This window comes from Manis javanica, chromosome X (assembly GCF_040802235.1).
Source record: "Manis javanica isolate MJ-LG chromosome X, MJ_LKY, whole genome shotgun sequence".
Lineage (NCBI taxonomy): Eukaryota > Metazoa > Chordata > Mammalia > Pholidota > Manidae > Manis > Manis javanica.
The window spans coordinates 67,856,055-67,883,290 of NC_133174.1; the positions used below are offsets into that span (position 1 = coordinate 67,856,055).

At 36.9% G+C, this 27,236-nt stretch overlaps 1 protein-coding gene across 4 annotated transcripts in view; it reads right to left on the bottom strand.

Annotated features, from left to right (window-relative positions):
- The window catches only part of BRWD3 (bromodomain and WD repeat domain containing 3), a 180,277-nt gene that overhangs the window by 78,097 nt on the left and 74,944 nt on the right, over nucleotides 1-27,236 (bottom strand). For 2 of the 4 annotated variants that reach the window (XR_005062085.2, XM_017661952.3), the window contains exons 9-12: nucleotides 26,571-26,671; nucleotides 20,171-20,241; nucleotides 19,103-19,203; nucleotides 2,546-2,586 (exon numbers count right to left, since the gene is read on the bottom strand). Coding sequence is in view for 2 of the 4 variants with exons in the window: in XM_017661952.3 (XP_017517441.2) it covers nucleotides 2,546-2,586; nucleotides 19,103-19,203; nucleotides 20,171-20,241; nucleotides 26,571-26,671 (314 nt within the window). In the remaining 2 variants the exon portion in view is untranslated. The other 2 variants (XM_037021172.2, XR_005062086.2) reach the window with 2 other exon arrangements.

A 27,236-nucleotide genomic window follows, 5' to 3' on the forward strand; every position in this document is an offset into this window, starting at 1 on the left:
TATATTCATCCTCATATACTACTAGGAGAAAGAAAATGGTACACTTTGGAAAACAGTTTGGTAGTTCCTCAAAATGATAAAGTTTCCATATGACTCAGCAATTCGATTGGGTATATATCCAAGAGAAAAGAAAATGTTAGTCCACATAAAAACCTGTACATAAATATTCATGGTGTTATTCATAGTAAGCCAAAAAGTGGTAGCAATCTAAATGTCCATAAGCCAATAAATGGATAAACAAACTGTGGTATATCCATACAATTGAATATTATTCACTAATAAAAAGGAATGAAATAATGATAAATGCCACAACATAGTTAGATGTTGAAAACTTTATGCTAAGTGAGAGAAGTTATTCACAGAAGACTTCATGTATAAGAAATGTCTGTAATAGGCAAATATATCAAGACAAAAAGTGGATTAATGGTTGCCCAGAGTTGAAGGTGGCAGTGTAAAAAAAATGAGCATTGGGAACTAAAGGATACGCGTTTTCATTTTGGGGTGGTGGAATGCTCTAAAATTGATTGTGGCAAAGGTTGCACAACCCAATGAACATACTAAAAACCACTGAATTTTATGTTATGCAGTGTATTATATCTCAATAAAGTGTTACAAGAATACATTCATTTATCCATAATTCTATCACTGTTCAGACTTTATTAATAGACATACATATATACTTGTATATTTCTTCCTATAGGAACTAGAATTACTACTTACTATGTTTTATGTTTTTCCCTAACTTAAATGTACTCTGCAGATATATTTCTATGTTTACAAATATAAAAGTATAATCACTTTATAACACTACATAGTATTCAACTATATAGATGTATCAGAATTTCTTTACTCAGCCCCTCTAATATAATGATGAATATTTACACTATTTCTAGTCTTTACCATTATAAATAATGTTCCGATGAATATCTTTATACATATCTTTGCACAACCTTAAACATATCTTTGCTAAGTCAAAGGGTGGGCACATTTTTAAAGCTTTAGCTACATACTGCCAAATTATTTCCCTGAAAAAAGGTTTTTTACAATTTATAATCTCATCACAAGTTGTAGGAGAGTGTCCATTTTCCCTAAACCCTAAACTCTTGGCAACACCGGGTGCTATCATTCTTCATTATCTGTTACATTCTTCATTAGCTGTTACATACTTCATTATCTGTTAAAAATTGTTACTGTTATTCTGAATTGCATTTCTCTGAGTATTAGAAAAATTGGACATCTTTTGATGTGCTTATTGGCCATATAAATAATTAAGATAAAACAGTATTTCTCCTTTAAGGAAAAAGGCAAGGAATTTAAAAATTCAGATTCTTCTACCTTGAAAAATTGTAGCTGTGCAATCCTTCAAGTGCACAATTCAGCGTAGTACAATACACCAAACTTAAAAATTATATGACGGTTTTTTCATTCCTAATATAAGCATCTTTCTTTGTGGACCATCATTATTTACTCTTGCACTTAACAAAGATGAACAAATTCACCACAGTAATCACCCACAGTGTCAAAAATATTTGAAATTAAAACAGTCACCCACATTAAGTCCTTACAGTTATATATGGATATAAATTTATGCTGACTAAATTTTTATACCTATTCTAGATAAATTTTTAGGTCAGGGCAGATTATCACCTTTTAGGGATCAGACATTTAAGAGAGTGCACAAATACCTATATGTAAGTTCTGAGTTTACAGACACAGAAAATATGTGTCATATAAGTAGTAGACAACGAGGCAGATGTTCCAAGGAAGACAAAAGAGCCAAAATATGGAGCAGTCAGAATGGCTTCAGGTAGAGCATGAATCTTAAATGGAAGATAGGGCTTAGAAGAGAAAGAAAGAAAGAGACAACAAGGAGAGGGAAATTAGAGGGAAGGAGAGTGGAAGAAAGAGGGAGGATGTAGGAGAGAAAGGTAAGGAATGAAGGGGAAAAAATAGTATTTCTGGGTAAGAATGGTGTGAAGTAAAGTGTAAGCAAAGGAATGTATGAGGGAATATATATGGGAAAGAACAGGAACAGTGATTAAATAAATTAGGCTAGACCTATATATTTATATGGGGAATAGCAGACGAGAAAAGAATGTAGGCCTAAGTCAAGTTATAGGAAGTTCTGATTTCCAGGTTAAGACATTTGAATTCTATTCTATAAACAAAGAGGAAACACTAAAGATGTCTAAACAGAGCAATGTTGATCTGATAAGAGATGGACAGGTTATATTTAGGAGGGAGAAGAAACCTGAAGACAATGGCTCAAATAGTGGAATCCTTGATTAAGGTTGGTGATAACAAAAAATGGAAAAAGTAAAATGAGCAAAAAATAAATCACTCAGAAAGAACTGATGAAATATGGCTACTATTTGGATGGTAATTTAGGAGACATGATACAAGAATATCATCAAAGATAGACAAGGGCTTTCAGCCTAAGTAACTGGAAAGAAATAAAGTATCTAGAGCAAATATAGCTAATTCTGAGGAAAAAAGAGATAAAAAGTCAGACATCTGTTTACATAGGTATGTACTACATAGTTACCTGTCTCCATTGTTACAGAACTGAACAGCAACAACTTTGTCCTAAGACATAAAACAACAAATTTTTGGTTAGAATTTATTTCTAAAATGAATAAAGTATTATTCTTCTCAAATTCATATGCAAAAAGATCATAGTTTTTAATGCTATAGTCTTCTTTAAAAAAAAACTCGTTTTCTTTTAAAAAAAAGTAATTAAGCCCGAAACAATACCTTAACTAAGGAGAAATACAGGCATAGCTCAGAGATATTGGGGTTCAGTTCCAGACCACTGCTATAAAAATAATGTAACAATAAAGCCAGTCAAATGAATTTTTTAGCTTCCCAGTGTATAAAGAAATTATGTTTACACTATACAGTTTAAGTGTGCAATAGCATTATATCTAAAAAACAATGTATACACTTCAATAAAAAATACATTACTAAAAAATGCTAACCATCACCAATTTTTTTAAAATTATATCTTACAGTGGAAAAGTATGTTTTATAAATAAATGCCCAGTGATACTATTTTAAATGAGGTTTTAGTATTAGTAAGAACAGTAACATTAAGACTTGCAAAGCTAAGTGCTTTCAATTACTGACTATATAGTTTTGACAATGAGGCAAATGAGATGCACAGTGAGCTGAAATAAAAATACTACCATATACCACAGTATCTGAAGAAGATAAGAAAGAAAATGAAGAGATGAAAGGTATACAGGGATATGAATATACAACGGTGACCTCAAGCTTCCTGAAAAAGACACAGCAGAGTAGAAATAGCTTAAGAGGCAGAGTGCCAATCACCACTGACTATCACCCCAGGCATAAAGTTTTTCCCCTCTATGATAGGTTCTCATTGATAACTGAGATTAGATTTCAAGAATCTTTGATGGAATTCTGGAACCAATCATACTAAGATCAAAGGCTAAACTCAGTAAACATGTTTTTATTTATTTTTCCTAAGACATACTTAATGTTTTATTGACTTGGTATGTAACATTGTTTCAGGTGTACATTATAATTTGAAATTTGTGTACACTATGAAGTATTTACTACCATTACATCTAGATACTATCTATCACCATAAAACTGAATCACTTCACATATTTCATCTACCCCCCAATCATCTTCTCCCCCTGACCCTGTAACCACCAATTTGTATCTATGAGTTTCTTTTAGGTTAATTTTGTTTGCTCCCTTTGTTTCGTTTTTAAGATTTTGCATATGAATGAAATATTTTCTTTCTCCATCACTTATTTCATTTAGCATAATACGCTCAAAGTTCATCCATGTTGTCACAAATCGCAAGATTTCCTTCTTTTTTATAGCAGAATAATATTCAATTGTATACATTTATATACATCTTCTTCATCCATTCATCCATCAATGGACACTTAGGTTGTAATTGTATCTTAGCTGTTGTAAATGCTGCAATGAATATAGAGGTGGATATATCTTTTTGAACTAGTGTTTCAAGTGCCTATGCCATATGTATGTCTTCTTTGGAAAAATGTCTCTTCAGATCCTCTGCCAATTTTTTAATTGAGTAGTTTGTTGCTGAGTTGCACGAGTTCTTCATATATTTTGGATACTAACCCCTTAATAGACATATCATTTGAAAATATCTTCCCCCATTCAGTAGATTGCCTTTTCATTCTGTTGCTGGTTTCCTTCACTGTCTAAACACTTCTAAATTTAATGCTGTGCTATTTGTCTGTTTTTGTTTTGTTTCCCTTGCCTTTGTACTCAGATACAAAAAAAAAAAACAAAAAAACCCCACAAAGATCAATGTCAAGGAGCTTACTAGCTATTTTCTTATAGGAATTTCATGGTTTCAGTCTTCTTTTCTTATTCTTTAATCCACTTTAACTTTTGTGTATGCTATAAAATAATGGTTGTTTCATTATTTTGTATATGGCTATCCAGTTTTCCAACGCCATTTATTGAAAAAAATTGCCTTTTCCCTTTTGTATATTCTCCCCACCTTTGTTGTAAGTTAATCAACCAGATATATATGGGTTTATTTCTAGGCCCTCTATTCTGTTCCACTGATCCATTTGTCTGCTTTTATGCCAATACCATACTGTTTTGATTACTAAGGCTTTGTTGCATAGTTTGACATCAATGATACCTCCAGTATTGTTCATCTTTCTCAATATTGCTTTGGCTTTTCAGTCTTTTCGGCTTCCATACAAATTTTAGAATTATTTTTCTATCTCTGTGAAAATGTCAATGGAATCTTAGCAGGGATTGCATTGAATATGTAGAATGCTCTAGGTAGTATGGACATTTTAACAATATCAGTTTTTCTAAGACATTAGCATGGAATATCTTTCCATTTATTTGTGTATTCTTCAATTTCTTTTAGCACTGTCTTCTGATTTTCAGAATGCAGGTCTCTTACTCCTTGGTTAAATTTATTCCTAGGTATTTTATTCCTTTTCATGCAATTGTAAATGTGATTACTTTAATTTCTCTTTCTGAGTGTCCATTATTGGTATGTATAAATACAACAGATTTCTCTATATTGATAATGTGTCCTGCAACTTTACTAAATACATTAGGTCTAACAATTTTTTAGTGGAGTCATTAGGGTTTCACATGAAAATACCATCACTTTTACTTCTTCTTTTCCATTATATATGCTTTTTACTTATTTTTCATAGCTAATTGATGTGGCTAGGATTTCCAATACTACTTGAATAAAAGTGGTAACACTGGGCATCCTTGTCTTATTCCTCATCTTAGAGAAGAAGCTATCACTATTTCACCATTTATTATGATGTTAGCTGTGGGTTTGTCATATATGTTCTTTATTATGTTGATGTATGTTCACTCTATCCCAATTGTTGAGTTTTTATCATGAATGGATGATGAATTTTGTCAAATGATTTTTCTACATTTATTCATAATAACTTTTGTCATTTTGAAAATGTAGTGTATTATGTTGACTGATTTGCACATGTTAAGCCATCCTCTATCACTGGAATGAATCCCACTTGATTGTGGTGTATAATCCTTTTAAATGCATTCTTCAATTTGCTAATATTTTGTTTAGTATCATTGCATCTATGTTCATCACAGATATTGGCTTCTAAGTTTCTTTTTTTGTCAGGCCCTCATGTATTTTGTTATCAGGGTAATGTTGGCCTTATAAAATGAGTTTGTAAGCATTCCCTTCTACTCCATTTTTGAAAGAGTTAAAAAAGAACAGATATTAAATCTTCTTTAAATGTTTGGCAGAATTCACCAGTGAAGCCATCTGATCCTGGACTTCTATATGTTTGGAGGTTTGTGATTAATGATTCAATATCTTTGCTAGTAACTGGTCTATTCATAATTTATATTTCTTCATGATTCAATATTGGCAAACTGTATGTTTTTAGGAATTTGTACATTTCTTCTAAGTCGTCCACTTCATTGTCAAATATTATTCACAGTAGTCTCTTATGATCCTTTATATTTTGGCGGTACAGTTGTAAATGCTCCTTTCTAATTTCTGATTTTATATATTTGAGCCACCTCTCTTTTTTTCTTGGTGAGTCTAACTAAAGTGTTGTCAATTTTATTTATCTTTCCAAAGAAACAGCTCTTGCTCTCAGATTTTTTTGTTATTTTTAGGTTCTACTTCATTTATTTTCACTATGATCATTATTATTTCCTTTCTTCTACTAACTTTGGGCTTCCTTTGTTCTTTCTAGTTCTTTTAGGCATAGAGTTAGATTGAGATTTTTATCATTTCTTGAGGTAGGACTCTAACACTATAAATTGCCCTCTTAAACTGCTTTTTCTGCATTACATATATTTTGGACTATTGTATGTTCCCCAGTAATTTTTTTTTGCCTGAATTCTTTTATTCAATGTAATAATTTTGGAAGTCATCCATGATAGATATATTAGTAAGTAGGTAGTGCCTTTTGGTTATTGAGTACTATTCCATCATATAGTTATACGTTATTTGTTTAGTCACTGCTGATGGACATTTAGGTTATATGCAGTTTTAGAATATTGTAAATGAAGGTGCAGTGAACACTTGTAATATATGTGGACATTTGTTTTCATATGGAATAGGGTTATAGATGGTGGAGTCATTGGATTATAGATGGTGTATGATCAACTTTTAAAAAGTCTGCTAAACTGTTTTCCAAAATGATTTTACAATTTTACATTCCCACTAGCAGTTTATGAGGTCACATCATCCCCACAACTTGCTATTACATCTTCTTAATTCTATTTTGAAAGATGTCTAATGATGTATTGTTTTAAATTTTTCGCTTGATGAAAAATGGCAATGAACATTTTTTCCACGTGTTTATTAGTAATTTGTGTATCTTCTTTGTGAAATGTCTGTCAAATCTTTTGCCCATTGGTAAACTAATAGGTTGTAAGAGTTCTTTATATAGTCTGGATTCAAGTTCTTTACCTAATATAATTTTTAAATATTTACATGTAGTTTCTTCAGTTGGAAATTTAGGTCACTGAGAATGTGTGGTAATTTTTTGGTTCTGTGTATTTTGACTGATTTTTTGTATTCTATCATGTGCATTCTGAAAATTTTGTTGTACTGATTTCTGGTTCGATGATACACCTCGAGGAATTTTGTTGATGTTTCCATTTTTACCATCAATTAACCTGGTATGACATAAGCTATTACTCCCTTATTACTTTCTGCAGGCAGTCCCTAAATCTTCATTCAATTCCTTAAGCCTGTGCTCTGTTGCTTTAAAACGGTCCCACATATGAATGTGTAAGGGATCAACCTGAACTGCTTCTAATTTTCATACATAAAATCAGGGTATTTACTCCTCTGGCTTTTTCCCTCTAGGACTCCCATCTCACTGTCCAGTGGCTATTGTTGCCCAGGCTCTTTGCTTTTTCTTCCCAGCCAGAAAGATGGTGAGGCTTTTCTCCTAGTTTTAGCTTCCTGTGCTTCTGTAAAACTGCACCTACCATACAATTTTGGGGTAAAGCCATAGGAAAGCATGCAACTCACCCCTATGCTGTTGCTGCTCCAAATTTATACTTCCTCCCACAACCTACCTTCTTTTGTTTACTCTTGAAAATCCTCAGGTTTGAATATTTTCCAGGGTATACACTTGTTATGAGTGAGAGGATTGGTCTGTAAGGAACTTACACCACCATACAAGAAGTGGAACGTCACCATGTATTCTATTATCTCTTTTATTCCTCCCTCTAATCGCTTTAGACCCAGAGCAGGGGTTTAGAGAGCAGGTCATGATTCCTCTCTCTGCCTCTTCATGAATGTGTAGCCAAGACAAATGAAAGGACATACAGGAGACAAGCAAAAATGGGAAGGGTTGGGATGTGGTTGGGAGACATCAAAAGTATCGAAGTGTTCCTCAGCATCAGAATAGGTATTTTGGATTTAAGTGGCATCATTTACTTTCATCAACTTAGGGAGCTATAATCCCACCCAAAGGGCTTACCATCTATGCAAATGTATTTCCAGATCTGCACACAAATTGGCGACTGAAGAATTTTATTTGCATTGCAAAGAGAAGCACAGTCTTATTCCCCTACGTAGTCGTCCTATTTATCAAAAAATGCACTCCAGGTATTTGCTCACAGAGACTTTCAATAAATGCCTGTTGAAGTGAATTGACTTCTTGGGAAAGTGTATAGTGAGATAAAGTGAATCACTGAAATAACGATGACAAGTTCAAAACCATAAGGAATTGAAGATATCTAACAGCACTTTCAGTTGTACCTTAACACATACATCCTAACAACTTGAAACTCATTAACAGCTTGTTCTCTGTCTTGTGTGATCAATGATTTGATTTCACCTACAAGATATATTTTCTTGCTCTGCTTAGCAAAAGAAGAACATACCAAAATCATGAAAGTGTTACACATTCTTAAGTTTCTTAACATTTCTTAAGTTCTGAGAGTGAAAAATACAGGGGTTTTGTCCAAGAATTCTATTCCATTCATAATATTATAGTTCTGTTTGTGTCTGTGAATTTAGTGATTTCTGAAAAGGCTAGGTTTTTTCCTTTCTGTGACATACTTAGGGATCATTTATTTTTTATTTTGGTATTATTAATGTACAATTACCTGAGTAATATTAGTTACCAGACTCCCCCTATGATCAAGTCCCCACCACATATCCCATTAGAGTCACTGTTCATCAGCATAGTAAGATGGCGTAGAATCACTACTTGCCTTCTCTGAGCTATACTGCCATCCCTATGTCCACATCCCCTACATTATGTGAGCGAATCATAATGCCCCTTTATCCCCCTTACCGCTCCCTTCCCACTCATCATCTGCAGTCCCTTTGCCTTTGGTAACTGTTAGTACAATCTTGGGTTCTTTGAGTCTACTGCTGTTTTGTTCCTTCAGTTTTTTTCTGTAGTCTTATACTCCATATATGAGAGAAGTCATTTGATACTTGTCTGTCTACCTGGCTTATTTCATTGAGCATAATACCCTCTAGCTCCATCCATGTTGTTGCAAATGGTAAGATTTGTTTTATTCTTATGGATGAATAACATTCCATTGTATATATGTACCACTTCTTCTTTATCCATTCATCTACTGATGGACACTTAGGTTGCTTCCATTTCTTGGCTATTGTAAATAGTGCTGCAATAAACATAGGGGTGCATATGTCTTTTTCAAACTGGGCTGCTGCATTCTTAGGGTAAGTTCCTAGGAGTGAAATTCCTGGGTCAAATGGTATTTCTATTTGTAGTTTTTTGAGGAACCTCTATACTGCTTTCCACAATGGTTGAACTAATTTAAATTCCCACCAGCAGTGTACAAGGGTCCGCCTTTCACCACATACTCACCAACATTTGTTGTTGTCTGTCTTTTGGATGTTGGCCATACTAACTGGTGTGAGGTGATATCTCATTGTGGTTTTAATTTGCATTTCTCTGATGATTAGTGATGTGAAGCATCTTTTCATATGCCTGTTGGCAAGCTGAATTTCTTCTTTGCAGAAGTGTCTGTTCACATCCTCTGCCCATTTTTTAATTGGATTATTTGCTTTTTTGTTTGTTGAGATGTGTGAGATCTTTATATAATTTGGATGTCAAACCCTTATTGGATATGTCATTTATGAATATATTCCCCCATACTGTACGATGCCTTTTTGTTCTACTGATGATGTACTTTGCGATAAGGAAGCTTTTTAATTTGACATAGTCCCAATTGTTCATTTTGTTTTTTTTGTTTCCCGTGCCCAGGGAAATATGTTCATGAAGAAGTTGCTCATGTTTATGTCCAGGAGATTTTTGCCTATATTTTTTTCTAAGAGTTTTATGGATTGATGACTTACATTCAGGTCTTTGATCTATTTTGAGTTTACTTTTGTGTATGGAGTTAGACAACAATCCAGGTTCATTCTCTTGCATGTAGCTGTCAAGTTTTGCCAACACCAGCTGTTGAAGAGGCTGTCATTTCCCGATTGTATATTCATGGCTCCTTTATCATATATTAATTGACAACATATGCTTGGGTTTATATCAAGGCTCTCTAGTATGTTCCATTGGTCTATGCTTCTGTTCTTGTGCCAGTACCGAATTGTGTTGCTTACTGTGGCTTTGTAGTAGAGCTTGAAGTCAGGGAGAGGAATTTCCCCCACTTTATTCTTCCTTCTCAGGATTGCTTTGGCTATTAGGTGTCTTTTGTGGTTCCATGTGAGTTAAAGAACTAGTTGCTCTAATTCATTGAAGAATGCTGTTGGTATTTTTATAGGGATTGCATTGAATCTGTAGATTGCTTTAGGCAGGATAGCCATTTTGACAATATTAATTCTTTGTATCCATGAGCATGTGATGTGTTTCCATTTATTGGTATCTTCTTTAATTTCTCTCATGAGTGTCTTGTCATTTTCAGAGTTTAGGTCTTTCACTTTCTTGCTTAGGTTTATTCCTAAGTATTCTTTTCTTTTTGATGCATTTGTGAATGAAACTATTCTCCTGATTTCTCTTTCTGCTAGTTCATCATTAGTGTATAGGAATGCAAAAGATTTCTGTGTATTAATTTTGTATCCTGCAACTTTGCTGAATTCAGATATTAGATCTAGTAGTTTTGGATTGCATTCTTTAGGATTTCTTTTGGGACAATATCATGTCATCTGCAAACAGGGACATTTTGACTTCTTCCCTGCCAATCTGGATGCCTTTTATTTCTTTGTGTTGTCTGATTGCCATGGCTAGGACATCCAGAACTATGTTGAATAAAAGTGGGGAGAGTGGGCATCCTTGTCTTGTTCCCTATCTTAAAGGAAAAGCTTTCAGCTTCTCCCTCTTAAGTATGATGTTGGCTGTGGGTTTGTCATATATGGCCTTTATTATGTTGAGGTACTTGCCCTCTATACCCATTTCATTGAGTTTTTATCATTAATGGATGTTGAATTTTGTCCAATGCTTTTTCAGCATCTATGGATATGATGTGTTTTTGGCCCTTTTTGTTAATGTGGTGGATGATGTTGATGGATTTTCAAATGTTGTACCATCCTTGCATCCGTGGGATGAATCCCACTTCATCATGATGGATGATCCTTTTGATATATTCTGAATTCGGTTAGCTAATATTTTGTTGAGTATTTTTGCATCTATGTTCATCAGGGATATTGGTCTGTAATTTTCCTTTTTTGTGGTTTTGAATTAGAGTGATGTTGGCGTCATAGAATGAGTTTGGAAGTATTCCCTCTTCTTTCACTCTTTGGAAAACTTTAAGGAGTATGGGTATTAGGTCTTCACTAAATGTTTGATAAAATTCAGCAGTGAAACCATCTGGTAAGGTATTTTGTTCTTAGGTACTTTTTGGATTACCAATTAAATTGACTTGCTGGTATTTGGTCTATTCAGATTTCAGGTTTCTTCCTGGGTCAGCCTCGTAAAGTTGTATTTTTCTAGAAAGTTGTCATTTCTTCTAGGTTATCCTGTTTGTTAGCATTTAATTTTTCATAGTATTCTCTCATAATTCATTGTATTTCTGTGGTGTCTGTAGTGATTTTTCCTTTCTCATTTCTGATTCTGTTTATGTGTGTAGACTCTTTTTTTCTTGATAAGAATGGCTAGGGGTTTACCTGTTTTGTTTATTTTCATGAAGAACCCACTCCTGGTTTCATTGATTCTTTGTATTGTTTTATTCTTCTTGATATAATTTATTTCTGTTCTAATCTTTAATATGTCCCTCCTCTTACTGACTTTGGTCCTCATTTGTTCTTCTTCTAGTTCATTAATTGGGAGTTTAAACTGTTCATTTGGGATTGTTCTTCTTTCCTGAGGTAGGCCTGTATTGCAATATACTTCCCTCTTAGGACAGCCTTCGCTGTGTCCCACACATTTTGCAGTCTTAATTATTTTGTCATTTTTCTCCATATATTGCTTCATGTCTGTTTTTATTTGGTCATTGATCCATTGATTATTTAAGAGCATATTATTAAGACTCCGTGTGTTTGTGGGATTTTTTGTTTTCTTTGTGTAATTTATTTCTAGTTTCACACTTCTGTGATCTGAGAAGCTGGTTGGCACAATTTCTATATTTCCAAATTCACTGAGGCTCTTTTTGTGGCCTAGTGTATGATGTATCCTTGAAAATATTCTACATGCACTTGAGAAGAATGTGTATCCTGTTACTTTTGGATGGAGTGCTCTGTTGAAGTCCATTAGGTTCATCTGTTATTCTACATTGTTCAGTGCCTCTGTCTCTTTGATTATTTTCCTTCTGGTTAATCTGTCCTTTGGAGTGAGTGGTGTGTTGAAGTTTCCTAAAATGAATGAATTGCATTCTATTTTACCCTTTAAAATTGTACCATTTGTTTCACATATGTAGGTGATCCTGTGTTGGGTGCATAGACATTTATAAGTTATATCCTCTTGTTGGACTGACCCCTTTATCATTATGTAATGTCCTTCTTTGTCTTTTGTTACTTTCTTTGTTTTGAAGTCTATTTTGTCTGATACAAGTATGGCAACACCTGCTTTTTTCTATTAGTTGCATGAAATATCTTTTCCCATCCCTTTACTTTCAGTCTGTGTATGTCTTTGGATTTGAAGTGAGTCTCTTGTAGGCAGCATATAAAAGGGTCTTATTTTTTTATCCATTCAGTGATGCTGTATCTTTTGATGGCTGCACTCAGACCATTTACACTTAAGGTGATTATTGATAGGTATGTACTTATTGCCATTACAGGCTTTAGATTCATGATTACCAAAGGTTCAAGGGTAATTCCCTTACTATCTAACATTCTAATTTAACCCACTTCATATGCTATTACAAACACAACCTAAAGGTTCTTTTTTTTCCTCCTTTCTCTTCCTCCTCCATTCTTTATATGCTAGGTATCATATTCTGTACTCTTTGTCAATCCCTTGATACACTTTGGGGTTAGTTGATTTGATTTTGTATCTGCTTAGTAACGAATTGCTGTACTTTAATGTGGTTTTATTTCCCCTGGTTACATCTATTTAGCCTTAGGAATACTTCCATCTATAGCAGTCCCTCTAAAATGCACTGTAGAGTTGGTTTGTGGGAGGTAAATTCTCTCAGCTTTTGCTTATCTGGAATTTGTTTAATCCCTCCTAAAAATTTATAGGATAACATTGCCAGTAGAGTATTCTTGGTTTGAGGCCCTTCTGCTCTATTGCATTAAATATATCATGCCACTCCCTTCTGGCCTGTAAGGTTTCTGTTGAGAAATCTGATGATAACCTGATGGGTTTTCCTTTGTATGTGATCTTTTTTCTCTCTCTATCTGCTTTTAAAAGTCTGTCTTTATCCTTGTTCTTTGCCATTTTAATAATTGTATGTATTGAAGTTGTCTTCCTTGAGTTCCTTGTGTTGGGAGATCTGTACACCTCCATGGCTTGAGACTATTTCCTTCCACAGATTGGGGAGGTTTTCAGCAATTATCTCAATGACAGGTTCTATCCCTTTTTCTCTCTTTCTTCTGGTACCCTTATAATGCAAACATTGTTCCATTTGAATTGGTCACACAGTTCTCCAGTATTCTCTCATTCTTAGAGATCCTTTATTCTCTCTGTGCCTCAGCCTCTTTATATTCCTCTTCTCTAATTTCTATTCCATTTACTGTCTCTTCTACTACATCCAATCTGCTTTTAAATCCCTCCATTGTATGTTTCATTTCATATATGGAATTTCTTAATGATTGAATCTCTGTCTTAAATTTGTTCCTGAGTTCTTGAATATTTTTCTGTACCTCCAAGAGCATGTTTACGATTTTTATTTTCAACTCTCTTTCAAGAACATTGGTGAGTTCAGTTTCATTTGGCCCTTTGTCTGGGGTTTGTGAGATTTTGGTTTGAACCAGGTTCTTTTGAAGTTTCATATTTCTATGTGGCACCCTCTAGTGTCCAGAAGCTCTAGTCTCTGGAGCTGCTCAGAACCTAGAGTGAGGATGGGGATCTTAGGGGAGCGACACTGGTGCCTGGGAGGAGGAAAGAGCTGTTTTCTGATTCCCAGCTGCAGTGACTGTTTCCAGTATCAGAGCCAGTGGCTCAAGCAGACAAGTGTAAGCGTCTGTGCTTTACATGTCTAGCTGTTGTAGGTGGGGCCTCCCTGTGGGTGGCCTGACACCAGTGCAGTGACTATTGGTTTGCAAGCCAGTGCCTGGCAGCCAGGAGGAAGGTACAGCAGGCTGCGTATCACAGTGGGGAGCCTCAGAGCTGTGTAGCCAGCCAGGGGGATGGAGTGTCTGAAGCTCCTCAGCGTTCCCACCTGCTGGGCAGAGCACACCCAGACAACCTTTTATCCACCTATCCCTTCTCCTGTGCAACTCCATGCAAACCCCGCCCCTTCAGCAGCCCTCTTGCTGCTAGGAAGCCTCTCAGACCACCTGCCTTTCATTTGTCCCAGAGAGGCCAGATGGGGATCCCAATCCTTCACAAACAGCCAGAATCTCAGTCTCTCAAGCACTCCGCCTGTCCCAGCTCCCCAACCCCACCAACCTCCAGAGCACCACATTATGTAGGTTTATGCTCCAAAGCAGACCTCTAGGGCTGGGTGTTCAGCAGTCTTAGGCTTCCACCCTTTCCGTACTCCATATCTCTTCCTCCCACCAGTGAGCTGGGGTGGGGGAAGGGCTTGGGTCCTGCCAGATCAAGGCTTTGGTACATTACCCTGCTTCATGAGGTCTGCTCTGTTCATGAGGTCTGTATGCAGTCTGGGGCAGCCTTCCCTCCTGTTGCTCTTCTAGGGTTAGTTGTATTAACTATATTTTGTGCTAAATGTGGTTTTGGGAGGAGTTTTCTGTCTCACCTCTCATGCCACCATCTTGAATCTCATCCTCCCCAGGTAATTTTTAAATTTCTTCTTTGATGTCATTACTGACCCATTGGTGGTTCAACAGCATGTTGCTTAATTTCCACATATTTGTGATCTTTTCCAGTTTTCTTTCTATAATTGATTTCTGGTTTGGTATCATATGGTCAGAAACAATACTTGAAAAAATTTCAATCTTCTTTAAAACTGAGATGTGTCTTGTGGCCTAACATATGATCTATCCTTGAAAATGTTCCATGTGCACTAGATAAGAATGTGTGTTCTGCTTCTTTTACATGGACTGTTCTGTATATATTTCTTAAGTCCATCTGGTCTAATGTGTCATTTAACGTTGATGTTTCTTTATTGATTTTTGTCTGAATGACCTATCCATTGATGTAAGTAAGGTATTAATTGCTACAAATTTCTCTTTAGGCCTGTAAGTATTTGCTTTACATATTTAAGTGCTCCTATGTTGAGTGTGTGAATATTTACATCCTATCCTCGTGTAGAATTGGCCCTTGTTTCATTCTGTAATGCCATTCTTTGTCTCTTATTACAGTCTTTGTTTGAAAGTATATTTTGTCTAACATTAGCATAGCTACACAACAGCTTTCTAGTCATTTACATTTGTATGGAATCTTTTTTCATCCCTTCACTTTCAATCTATTTGTGTTCTTAAACCTGAAGTCTCTTGTAGGTAATATATAGATGGGTCTTGCTCTTTTGTCCATTCAGCCACTATGTCTTTCGATTGGATCATTTAGCCCATTTACATTTAATTATTGATAGGTATGTACTTATTGCCATTTTGTTAACTGTTTTCTAGCTCTTTTTGTCATTCCTCTCTGCTGCTTTCTTTTCCTGCTCTCTTACCTTGAGCTTTTGTAATCTTCTTTTACGTTATGCTTAGATTGCTTTCTCATTGTCCTTTGCTTATCTGCTGTAGGCTTTTGCCTTCTGTTTACCATCAGGTTCACATATAACATCCTATACATATATAAAAGTCTATAAACTTGATAGCATCTTACGTTTGAGTACATTCTAAAACTGTATTTTTATGCCCCCACATGGTTTTATGATGTCCTATTTTACATATTTTTGTGTATTCCTTAATTACTGTAGTGATAGTTAATTTTACTTATTTTTTTTCTTTTAATCTCATATTAGCTTTATAAGTGGTTAATGCACCACCTTTACTATGTATTTGCCTCTACCAGTGTTATCTTTACTTTGTTTTCTTATTATTATTTGATGCCTTTTCAACTGAAAGAAGTCCCTTGAACATTTTTTACAGGCTGGTGTAGTACTGATGACTTCCTTTAATTTGTGCTTGTTTGGAAAACTTTTTCTCTTTCTCAGTTCTAAATGATAAAACTTTGCTGGGTAGCAAATTCTTGTTGGGAAATGTTTTCCTTTCACTTTGATTACATCATACCACTCCCTTCTGGCCCGCAAAGTTTCTGCTGAAAAAATCAGCTTATAGACTTATGTGAGCTCCCTTGCTTGTAACAAGTTGCTTTTTTTCTTGCTGCTTTTTAAGGTTTATCTTTAACTTTTGACATTTTAATTATAATGTGTCCTCATGTGGTTCGGTTCTTCTTGGGTTCTCTTATTTGGAACTCTACTGGCTCCCTGGACTTTGGATATATGTTTTCCTTCCACAATTTGGGGATGTTTTCAGCCATTATTTCTTCAAATAAGCCTTTCACTCCTCTCTTTTCTCTTTCTGGGACCCCTATAATGCAGATAGTATTTTTCTGGATGTTGTCTAAGAGGCTCCTTCTTCACCTTTTTAAATTCTCCAAAGAAGAAATTCAGATGGCCAAAAGGTACATGAAAAGATGCTCCACATCGCTAATTATCAAGGAAATGCAAATTAAAACCACAATGAGATAACACCTCACATCAGTTAGGATGGCCAACATAGAAAATACTAGGAACAACAAATGCTGGCAAGGATGCGGAGAAAGAGGAATCCTCCCACACTGTTGGTAGGAATGTAAATTAGTTCAACCTTTGTGGAAAGTATTATGGAGGTTCCTCAAAAAATTAAAAATAGAAATATTATTTGACCCAGGAATTCTACTCCTAGAAATTTACCCAAAGAAAACTCAATTCAGAAAGACATATGCACCCCTATGTTTATTGCAGCACTATTTACAATAGCCAAGATATGGAAGCAACCTAAGTGTCCTTTGGTAGATGAATGAATAAATTCTTTTTTTTTTCTTTTACTGCTCTTTTAGGATGATTTCCAATGCCCTGTCTTCCAGGTTTTTAATCCATTCTTCTACTTCATCTAGTCTGCTAACATGTATTTTGTTCTTCAGCTCTGTGACTTCTGTTTGGTATTTTCCTGTTTTCTCTTTGTTGATGTTCTCATTGTGCTCATACATTCTTCACCTGACTTTGGTGAACACATTTATGACCATTAATTTGAACTCTTTATCAGATATATTACTTATCTCTGTTGCATTAAAGTCTTTTCCTGAGGTTTTGTCTTCTTTCACTTGAAACATGCTCCTCTGCCTCTTCACTTTGCTTGATTCTCTGTCTTTGTTTCTATAGTTTATGTAAAAGTTACATCTCTGTCTTGAAGGAGTGGTCTTGTGTAAGAGATGAAACTTATTGTTTAACTTCAAACTAGGTTTTGGCTGTTTCTCAGACCTTTGTGATTGTCTAAGTAGACTGATTTGTTCTTGTTGGTCCCAGTTGTTGAGTGTGTGCTAAGACCTCTCAGTGTTCCAAAGGGAGGCATCACAGATGGTTCCTAGTTTCAGGCTAACTGTAAGCCAGATTCTCAGGCAGCAGCTTCTAAGGTATGCAAATATATAGTCTTGTGGGTTCACAATCATAAACCTTGCTGACTTCTGGACCAAGACATCTGGAGTTGTTCCCTGGGTGACAGCTATAAAAACGGTAGCATTATATATTCTGTGAGGGATCAGTGAACTGTGGCAAAGCCAAGATAGGGCACTGTCCCTGTTCCATGGAAGTGCTTCTTGTAGCCTCTGAATGTGGGGCAAACCTAAAGCTTTTCCCTGAGGATGAACCTTCAGGATAAGAAAATGGGCCTTTTTCTCATGAAGACTCGAGGTATATTTCAGTCTACTTTTGTGCAATGTCCTGTGGGTGATGGCCTGTTAAAGACTCTCTCTCTAATTGTTTCAAACTTATGAGGCCCCAAAACAATCCCCCTTGATCAATCAGAGTCAAGCATTCAAGTGACATATCCCATGTGGGCTGTGTGCATCTGCCAGCTGTGACAGGGCAGGCAACTGCCACCAGAGCTAGCAGGCTAAAGAAGAGTTAAAAAATGGCATCTCCCTATGTCTGGACCAACAAGCCAAAAGGAGAATGGAAAAATGGAGCCTGCCAGTGCTTCCATCTCTGGAGAGAAGTCCCAACAGTTTCCTGCCTCTCCAGCAGATGTTTTAAGATCAGCAAATGAGACTGCTTCACATATGGTCTACCTTTAAAACTTGCTTTTATCCTGGGTCCCATGTGAGTGAGTCTGTGTGTGAGCCCTTTATTAGCAGATTTTTCATTCCCTGTAGCCCTATGATTCTCCTGGAAGCCGGACCCTTCAATTTTCAGGGCAAGATGTTTTGGGGGCTCATCTATTCAGTGTAGCTGACAAGGGTTGAGGTGCCTGATGTGGGATATAGACCTCTTCCTCTTCAGGAACAAGCTCCAAATTATGAGATACCTCCTGACAGTGGGTTGCCAAGCCTGAGGTGTGATTTATTATGGGATGGCATCTCCACATTTCCTACCCATTTTGACGTGGCCCTTTTATCCTTTGTTGGAGAGGCACTGTTCAGCTCCCTTTCTGGTCCTTTTCAAAGGGAATTTTTCCCTAGGTAGATGATGTTTTGTTGTGTTTGTAGGAGGAAGTGAGTTCAGGATTCTTCTAAGCTCACATCTTTCAATATGTCTTTTAATTAGCATGTAGATTCCAAAGTAACAAACAGCTTACATAATTAAAATATATCAGGCTAAAAGAGGATTTTCATAAACTATTCCTGTAATAAATAAATAAATAGAATAGATAGATAAATAAATATGTATGTATGTAATAAATATATTTATTTCTATTTCCACAGTCAAATAGAATTCATCTTAAATACTATGACCATACTAAATCCAGAATTTCACACTGGTTTTTGTGACTAAAGCGACATCTTACCTTATATAGGTTTCAGCACCAATCCATATTAAATTAGGATATAGATCAGAAAAGAAGAAATAAAACCAACTTTCCAGGAGTGTAAAGAAAGCAAAATATTCAAATTTCTTATTTTGGTCTTACCGTATGTGACTCTAATTCAGCAATTTTCTCAGGGATCTCAGAACCCAAATAATACATTCTAATAACATGGTCAGTGCTACCTGTTGTAATGAACATACCACCTAGAGGATTAAAAAAACAAACAAACATTGTACCAAGGAACTTCAAAAATCCTCAGATTGCTTCCTTAGTTATATGGTGCTTTATAGGGCTTCAAGAAACACAAGGTCATCTTCTAGTCATTAAGTACATACTAAGATTTCAGAGAAAACTAAGCAAAATTCAAGAAAAATGAGAAATATTTAAAGGCCAATTATATCACTCACCCAACAGAAACAGAAAAACTATACACTAAATAAGGGCCTTTGGATCATAAACATTAAAGGCCACAGGCTTGGGGAACATTTCTTTGTATTTTCTGTAAACACATAATGTTGCAAAATTATTTATAGAATGATTTATATCTAAAATTCTCTTTATAATGTCTAGAGTGGTTGAATGTAAAAACTCCACCACTTCTGGGATGAATAAAAATATCTAGAGATGGATGGTGGTAATATATGCAAAATAATGTTAATAAACTTAATGCCACAGAACTGTACACTTAAAAGTGCTTACTAACATGGTAAATTGTTATATTTTACCACAACAAAAAAAGAAAAGGTTAACTAGTATACAATTCCTAGCAGTAGAAAAGCACTCTTTACACACTGTAAATGTGTCTTCTGTATGGAGCCACAAAACATGTTTTCTGAAATGTCAGGACAGGCTTTTAGTGTTGATATGTCATGGGGTGGAGGTTCTACTTTTACCAACTAAATTCTCTATTATATAAAAACTTACTAATTACAAATAAGAAAAAAAGTCAAAAGCTATTACATGTTAAAGCCCACAAAGTTCTATTATAACATATGGTTCATTAAAATCCATAAAGGTCTATAAAATTATAAAAAAAGTTCATATTTTTGGTATGCTTCCATTAACACCCAAATATGCAATTTTTTCATCCACAAAATTGAAAAATATATATTTTACACAACTGGATCACTTAATAATTTGGGGACTCAAACATTCAATTTTTATACATACCAGAACTGAAGGATGAACACGATATTTGAACTCCAGGTCTAGATCTCTCTGTAAATTTCACTGGGCGATCCCTAAAAGAAAAGAAAGATGTTTTTATTTCTCATCATGTTCATTTAATGTGCAAAATATTAGCATGCTACTGGATATTGACAGATTTATTATCAATATTATAAAAACCTTTAAATTAAAGTAGTCAGTACATACTATTCCTATCATTCAGGTTAAAAATGCATTTAACCTTACAAATAATTATAGCTTTACAAATTACCATGTTACTAACTACGACCATGAGGAGAAGTTCTAAGTCTTACCAGAGCAAAAATGAAAGAAATACTCCTTACCAAATTTTGTGTACAAATTAGTCTCTTCAACACTGGATTCATAAAAATCATATTCTAAAATCTCTAACATCCAATTCAAGTAGGTATGGAAGTATATATAAACACACACACACATGCACTGTATGATAGAATCTGGACCTGAGTACCACCTTTTGAATAAGCCCACCTACCATCATAGAGAGACCTAGGTGTCATCTTATCTAGGCCACAAGCATTCTCCAGAGGACACGTCAGCAGGCCACAAGCCCCCCCTGACCCCTCCCCTCAAAGAACCCACCAAAAACCCAGGCCATAAAAAGCCTCTTGACCCATTAGAGACTCTCTTTCCTTTGTTCTGCTGACCAGAACAGGGGGGTCCCTCTCAGGTTCAGCAATAAACCTGGTTGGCCTGTGGGTTCGCATCCCTTCTCTTCTTTCAAATGGTACTGAAACCCAGGAACAGGAAGCGGAGAGCAGGGGCTCTTTTGCAGCCTAGGAAGCAGCTTGTCCCGGGCTAAAGCCTAGATCCTGAGAGCCTCCAGTGTCTCACCTCATTTCCCTTCCCTCCGTTACCCAACAGCCCCTCGTGAACTCCAGTCCAGGGACCACCTTGGCAGACCTCAATCTACACATCCACCACTGGCTATTAATCCATCGCCATTCCCAGGAGGGTAAGATTTTGGCCTCTCATTGGCTTTCTCTTGGTGCAGAGAGAAAGTTGGTCTGGGTCCCCTTTCCTTTATCCTTTTCCTCTCTCTTTTCTCTGGTTGAGAACACCATAAGGGGACCTCCTACACTCTGACTTGGGGGACACGCTTCCTTTTGGTGTGCAGGACAATCCTGCTCCAGGAGCCTCTGGTTGGGAAACTGATCGTAGGGAGACATCCTGGTGGAGTGCTTCCCAAACACTGGCCACCCTTTCTCACCCCTCCCACAATGGGCAATTCTCCTTCAAAAACACCAGCAGACACCCCCTCAGCTGTCTCCTAGGTAATCTTTCCCAACTGTGATTAAAAGGAGACATTAAAACAAAAAAACTGGTCTTTTACTCTGCTTCCATGTGGACTCAATATAAACTTAATAATGGGTGGCACTGGCCAACTGACGCCAATTTCTATTTCCAAATTCTCCAAGATCTTAGTAACTTCCTCCAGAGGACTGGCAAATGGTCAGAGGTTCCCTAAATCCAAGCTTTCCCCCTCCCTAAGCAACCTTCCTTTTATTTTTTCTCTTCTTCTTTTCTTCTCACAGCTGACTGCCTCAGCCTAGGCAACTTTCCTAACTTGTTTAGTAGTCTCCCCAGGTACCTTAGCTTCCTATTGTCCCCGAATCTCTGGGAGGCTTGCCTGGCCAAACACTCCCTTATGCCTTTTGCATACTGTATGCTTTTTGCTGACTCTAACAACTCAGGTAAGAGCTGAACGAAAACCCTCTAAAGTTCTCCTTACCAAACAAAATTCCCTACCCCTACCTTGATGACATTGCACCTTTAACTACCCTCCTCCTTCCTCTGTTACTCTCCACTTTATCATACTCCTCCCCAACAGCCTCAGCAAAATCCAAATCCCTTCCCTATTGTGGGCTTCTCCTGAACACCCTTCCCCCTCCTACTCTCTGATATCTGCCAGCCCGTGTGCCTCTTCTAACCCAACCCCCTCCACCGGGCCCAGCCTCAAACATGCTCTTGCACTCTCACTTCCCACCCAATACCTCCCCAGACTGCTTCTCACCCTATCCTACTCCTCTGTGAGGTAGCAGGCACTGAAAGGCCCATTTGTGTTCATGTCTCCCTTTCAATTAATGATCTGGAGTGTACTGAACAAAAGATGGGGTCCTCCTCAACCCTGATAAATTCAACTATGAGCACCTCAGGAAAATTACCCAGGGGGCAGATGAAAACCCAGCTCTCTTTATGAACTGTCTTTCAGAGGCAATGATCAAATACACAAATACCAGCCCTAACTCCCCTGAGGGCCTTATTCTCCTACAACTCAACTTCATTTCCCAGTCTTACCCAGATATTTGTAAAAATCTCCAAAAGTGAGAAAGTGGACCCCAAACACCCCAAAAAGAGCTTTTAAAGTTTTCAAAAACCGGGATAAGGAACAAAGAACTCAGAAAGAAAAACAGGTAAAGCCAAATATCAGATTCTGGCCTCCCTAGTCCGATCTCCCACTGACAAACCTGCAAAAGGTTCTACCCCATACCTACCTAGCAACTATTTCTGCTGTAGCAGTCAGGGCCACCGGGCAAAAGTTTGCCCTAATCCCAGGCCTCCTACAAAGCCATGTCTGAATAGTGGGTCACTGGAGAGTGAACTACCCTCAAGGGAAGTTAACCCCTCCCTTGAGTTCTCTCTGCTCCAGGCGACCAGACACATCTAGAGAGGACCTAGCGGCACTCATGGCCTTGTCTTCAGAGACAGATTGATGGGCCCAGATCCCAACACCAGCAGATCCATGGGTAACAATGGTGGTGGCAGGAAGTCAGGTTTCTTCCCTGGTCAACACACGGGCCAGCCTCTCTGTGCTTACTGAATATTTGGGACCTTTGATCCCTTCCTCTATCTAGATTGTTGGAATGAAAGCCTTAACAGAAACACCAGCCCAAACCCCTCCTTTATATTGTTCCTTGGTCAATATTACTTTCCCTTACTCCTTTCTAGTAATCACCTACTGTCCCACACCCCTTCTGGGAAGAGATATCATCCACCACATTGGGACAGGGTGGGTGGCCTTGATTGATATGCTCCCAGAGGGAAGCTGCTATCCTGGGAGGGGACCAGAGTAGTAAAATTTCTTATGTTAATTTTGTAGAATTACCCAGAGGACTGATAAGACAATTTTCTACATCCAGATGGTACTGCTAAAACTAATTGATTTAAAGACAAGTGCTTGTAAAAATTGGGCAATCCCAAACTTCCAGAAATTCTGATAGAAGTTATTCAGATGTTACAGAAATACCCAAACATCATCCTTATATCAACTGTCTTAAAGCTCTCATCAAATCTTTAAATGCTGTCATTTCTAAGTCTTTTGTCATTTATAGTTACTGTTTTACTCCTGAACAAGTAAAGAACTAAATTTAAGCAGAGCAAAAATTAGTTACGAAAAATTAAGTAAACTGAGGAAGGTGATTTTAATTTTATGCAAATGTCATTAATCTTTTAAACAGAAAAACAAGTGTCTGCTTCAACCTTTTCCTCTTAAGCTAGCTTACAACAGTTTAGTAAATTGTACCTTTAAAGAAGAATTGAAACATTTTTCTTTCTTTCTCTACCTGATCTCTCCAGAATTTAGAAACTCTCAGTGACTATTTTCTTATTTTATGGCAACATTTTTATTTGCATAAGTTCAATAAGAAACTGCTCTCCTTGTGACAGCACCAATTGAAAACACTGGTTATATTACCAAAGGCTTTGACTGGAATATCATATTTCAGACACGTGCATAAACTCAAACATGACCAGACAGCTTTAAAGAACTAAGACTTGACTTTATAAAGCCAACAAAGCCCCTTGGAAGAACTGGCCTGGTACCTTGTTTATAGGGTTCCCGACAGCCTTACCAAGTGAGTAAGGAAGTCACTTCATGGCAGGTGCAGAAACTTCAGAATATCTTGGGGACCTCAAGAAAAGAGGAATTCACCCAAATCTACAGGTACTGCAGGCAAAACTTGATGGAAAATCTGGCTTGGCTTTCTGGCCTCGAGAGGCCTTTAAAAGCTCAATCTGAAATTCCTTATAGAAGTTCCAGCAAAGCACATCTAAAAAGAGCTTGTGCCATCAATGGCTGTTTTTGCTGCTTTTATGTAAATAATCAGGCCAACTGTTTTAAAGCTAAACTTACTTTATGTTAATAAAAATGAGCATAATTTTAGACAGAAAGAAGAGTTGTGTTTCAATAGTGCAACCTTATCACTATTAGATTCTAATACTGTTCATTATAAAATAGACTAGATACTGGAATCTAATTTCCTCAGAGTCCCTGGCTACGACTCCAAATGTTTCAGTTTTCTCCCATCATTTCAATTACAGTTTTACTATTTCTAGTCCTCATACTCAATCATTCATTCTTAATCTCCTTGTCAAGTTTGTTTCCTCCAGAACGAAAATCCAACTCCAGATGTTGCTCAGATTTCAATCTACCCTAATGCTGATGAAGATGCACATCACCAACCATGCAACTCAGCTGCACCCTCCTTTCATGTGACTTTGCCCACATCTGCCTCTGCTAAAATGGCTCCTGTTCCCTCTTCTCCCTGACAAACAGCAAGGAAGTACTGGACCCACAGGCAGAGACAATGCCCCTACTCAGCAGGAAGCAATAACAGAAGAGTGACCGACACCAATTTTTCCTTAAAAGATTTCAAGGGTCCATGTTCCTTGAGGAGTGAATGACGTGGGACAGACACATGGGACAAGCATCATGATTAACTTTTCCTGCCTATGATGAAGAATGCTGAGATATAAACAGTATAGTAAGAACAGGAGGGACTCCATCTTAAGGTTAAGATTCCATTTTAAAAAGCAGAGATTGAGAAGTAGGATTCCTAACATATTCTCTGGTAGTCAGACAATAGCCCAACAGCCTATCTTAAGGCAGGGCAGGCAGTCTTGACTGATATGTCCCCACTTTGCACTACAAAAGGACCCCCCAAGCACTACAAAAGGACCTCCAATCTCTCAACCTTGCCCCTAGCTGCCTGCTCCAGTATGCTGATGACCTCTTGCTTTGCAGTCCCTCAAAAAAAATGATTCTGTATCCTGGGGAAAAAGGGACACTGTGTCTCAGAACACAAAGCTCAACTAGTACAGCAAAAGTTCGCTTACCTTGGTCTTGACCTACCCCTACCACTCGCTGCATACCCACCTTCTGAAAACAAGTTATTAATAACCTCCCTTTCCCCACCAAAAAGAAAGATCTTCTTTCCTTTCTAAGGTTTCTTCTTAGCTATTTCAGAGTGTGGATCCAAAATTTCTCAATGCAAAATCACTTTACAAGGCTTCCCATGGGGATCCCCAAGAAAGGGTGCCAGAGACAGGCTTAATTTCTGCTTCTTTCTGGGCCCTTAAGTGAGCACTCCTCGAGGCACCTGCTTAGACTCTACCTAACCCTAACAAATCTTTCTTTTCTTAACCAGTAAAAAGGGACAAGCATTAGTGCTATTTGCACAATCAGCTGGAGACTCCCTCTAGCCTGTTGCCTATTTGTCCAAACAACTCAACCTTGTGATAAAAGGCTGGCCTCTCTGCTTACAGGTTTCAGCATCAGCTGCACTCCTTATCCCCAAAGCCCAAAAATTGCCCTTCATCAGCCCCGTAAGTATACTCCTCACACAACCTCTCTGACCTTCTCAGCCACTGGGCTCTAACTCTTCACTCCCTGGCCCAAGTACAACCCTCGATTACCTTCTACCTCTTCTGACCCCATTCGCCTTTATCACCCTCCTCCTTCTTTTCCTTCCCTGCTTAAGTAACCTATTCCAAAGATTTTTGCAGGATCAAATGGCAGCCATCTTCCAGACAACTACTCAAGAACACCTCCAAATGGCTTTCCTGCTTCAAAATATCAGAAAACCCCTTTCATCGCCCCTCTCAGGAGGAAGTAGCCAAGAAAAGAACAGCAACCAGTCTTCCTATATACCCTTTTAAAGCCAGGAATGATAGAATCCAGACCTGAGTACCGCCTTTTGAATAAGCCACCCACCATCACAGAGAGACCTAGGCATCATCTTACCTAGGCTACAAGCAGTCACCAGAGGACACATCAGCAAGCCATAAGCCCACCTTTCCTCTGACCCCTCCCGTCAAAGAGCCCCCCAAAAACCTGGCCATAAAAAGCCTCTTGACCCGTTTGAAACTCTCTTTCCTTTACTCTGCTGGTCAGAACAAGGGGATCCCTCTCAGGTTCAGCAATAAACCTGCTTGGACTATTGAGTTTGCATCCCCTCTTCTTTCACTGTATACATGCATACATTTATATACTTAAATACATGACTGTTAAGAATCTCTCAAGGTAATAAAGAAAAATGAACATGCTTGATTTTTCACAAGACTTCTAACCCAATTCTAAACTTACCTAAACTTCATTGTTTTTACATGCCATTGCCAGAAACAAATTGTTCCATCAGCACCAGTAGAAGTGAGGTATCTGGCTGTGCCTTTAGTTGATGGACAAAACTGAAAAAAAAAAGAAATTCTAATTAAAATAGCTTTCATGTTCAAACTTATTTTTAAGCGCAGCATGTTTTAAAATTATAATCTTTAATAATATACTTTAAACTTGCTTAAAAATTTCGATTTCAAGAAATCAGTTATTTAAATTTCCTAGATTAATGAATACCTTAAAAAAACTTAAAATGTCAAAAACCTGTAGAAAAAAGTCATTGAATTTACGATAAAATATTTTAGTCCTAAAAAATAATTACTTTTAAATTATTCAAGATCACACTTCAAGATTATTTCACTATTTTTAATGGAGGAAAATCCCACAAAGTCATTACTAGGTAAACTATTACAAATCTGCTAAGCATGTGCCTTATGTAGCAACAATTATGGAATTTTTACAGTTCATATGAATTGAGTATCATAAGTAAATGTAAAACCAATGATAGGAAGTTAATACCTAAGTATTTGGGATTTAATATTTTAATTTAAACTCGAACTTCAATGAAGTATGATATCAATTCTGTCCTTTTAAAATTTAAATCATTTTCATTTGTTTCAATATATAATGTAAAATAGG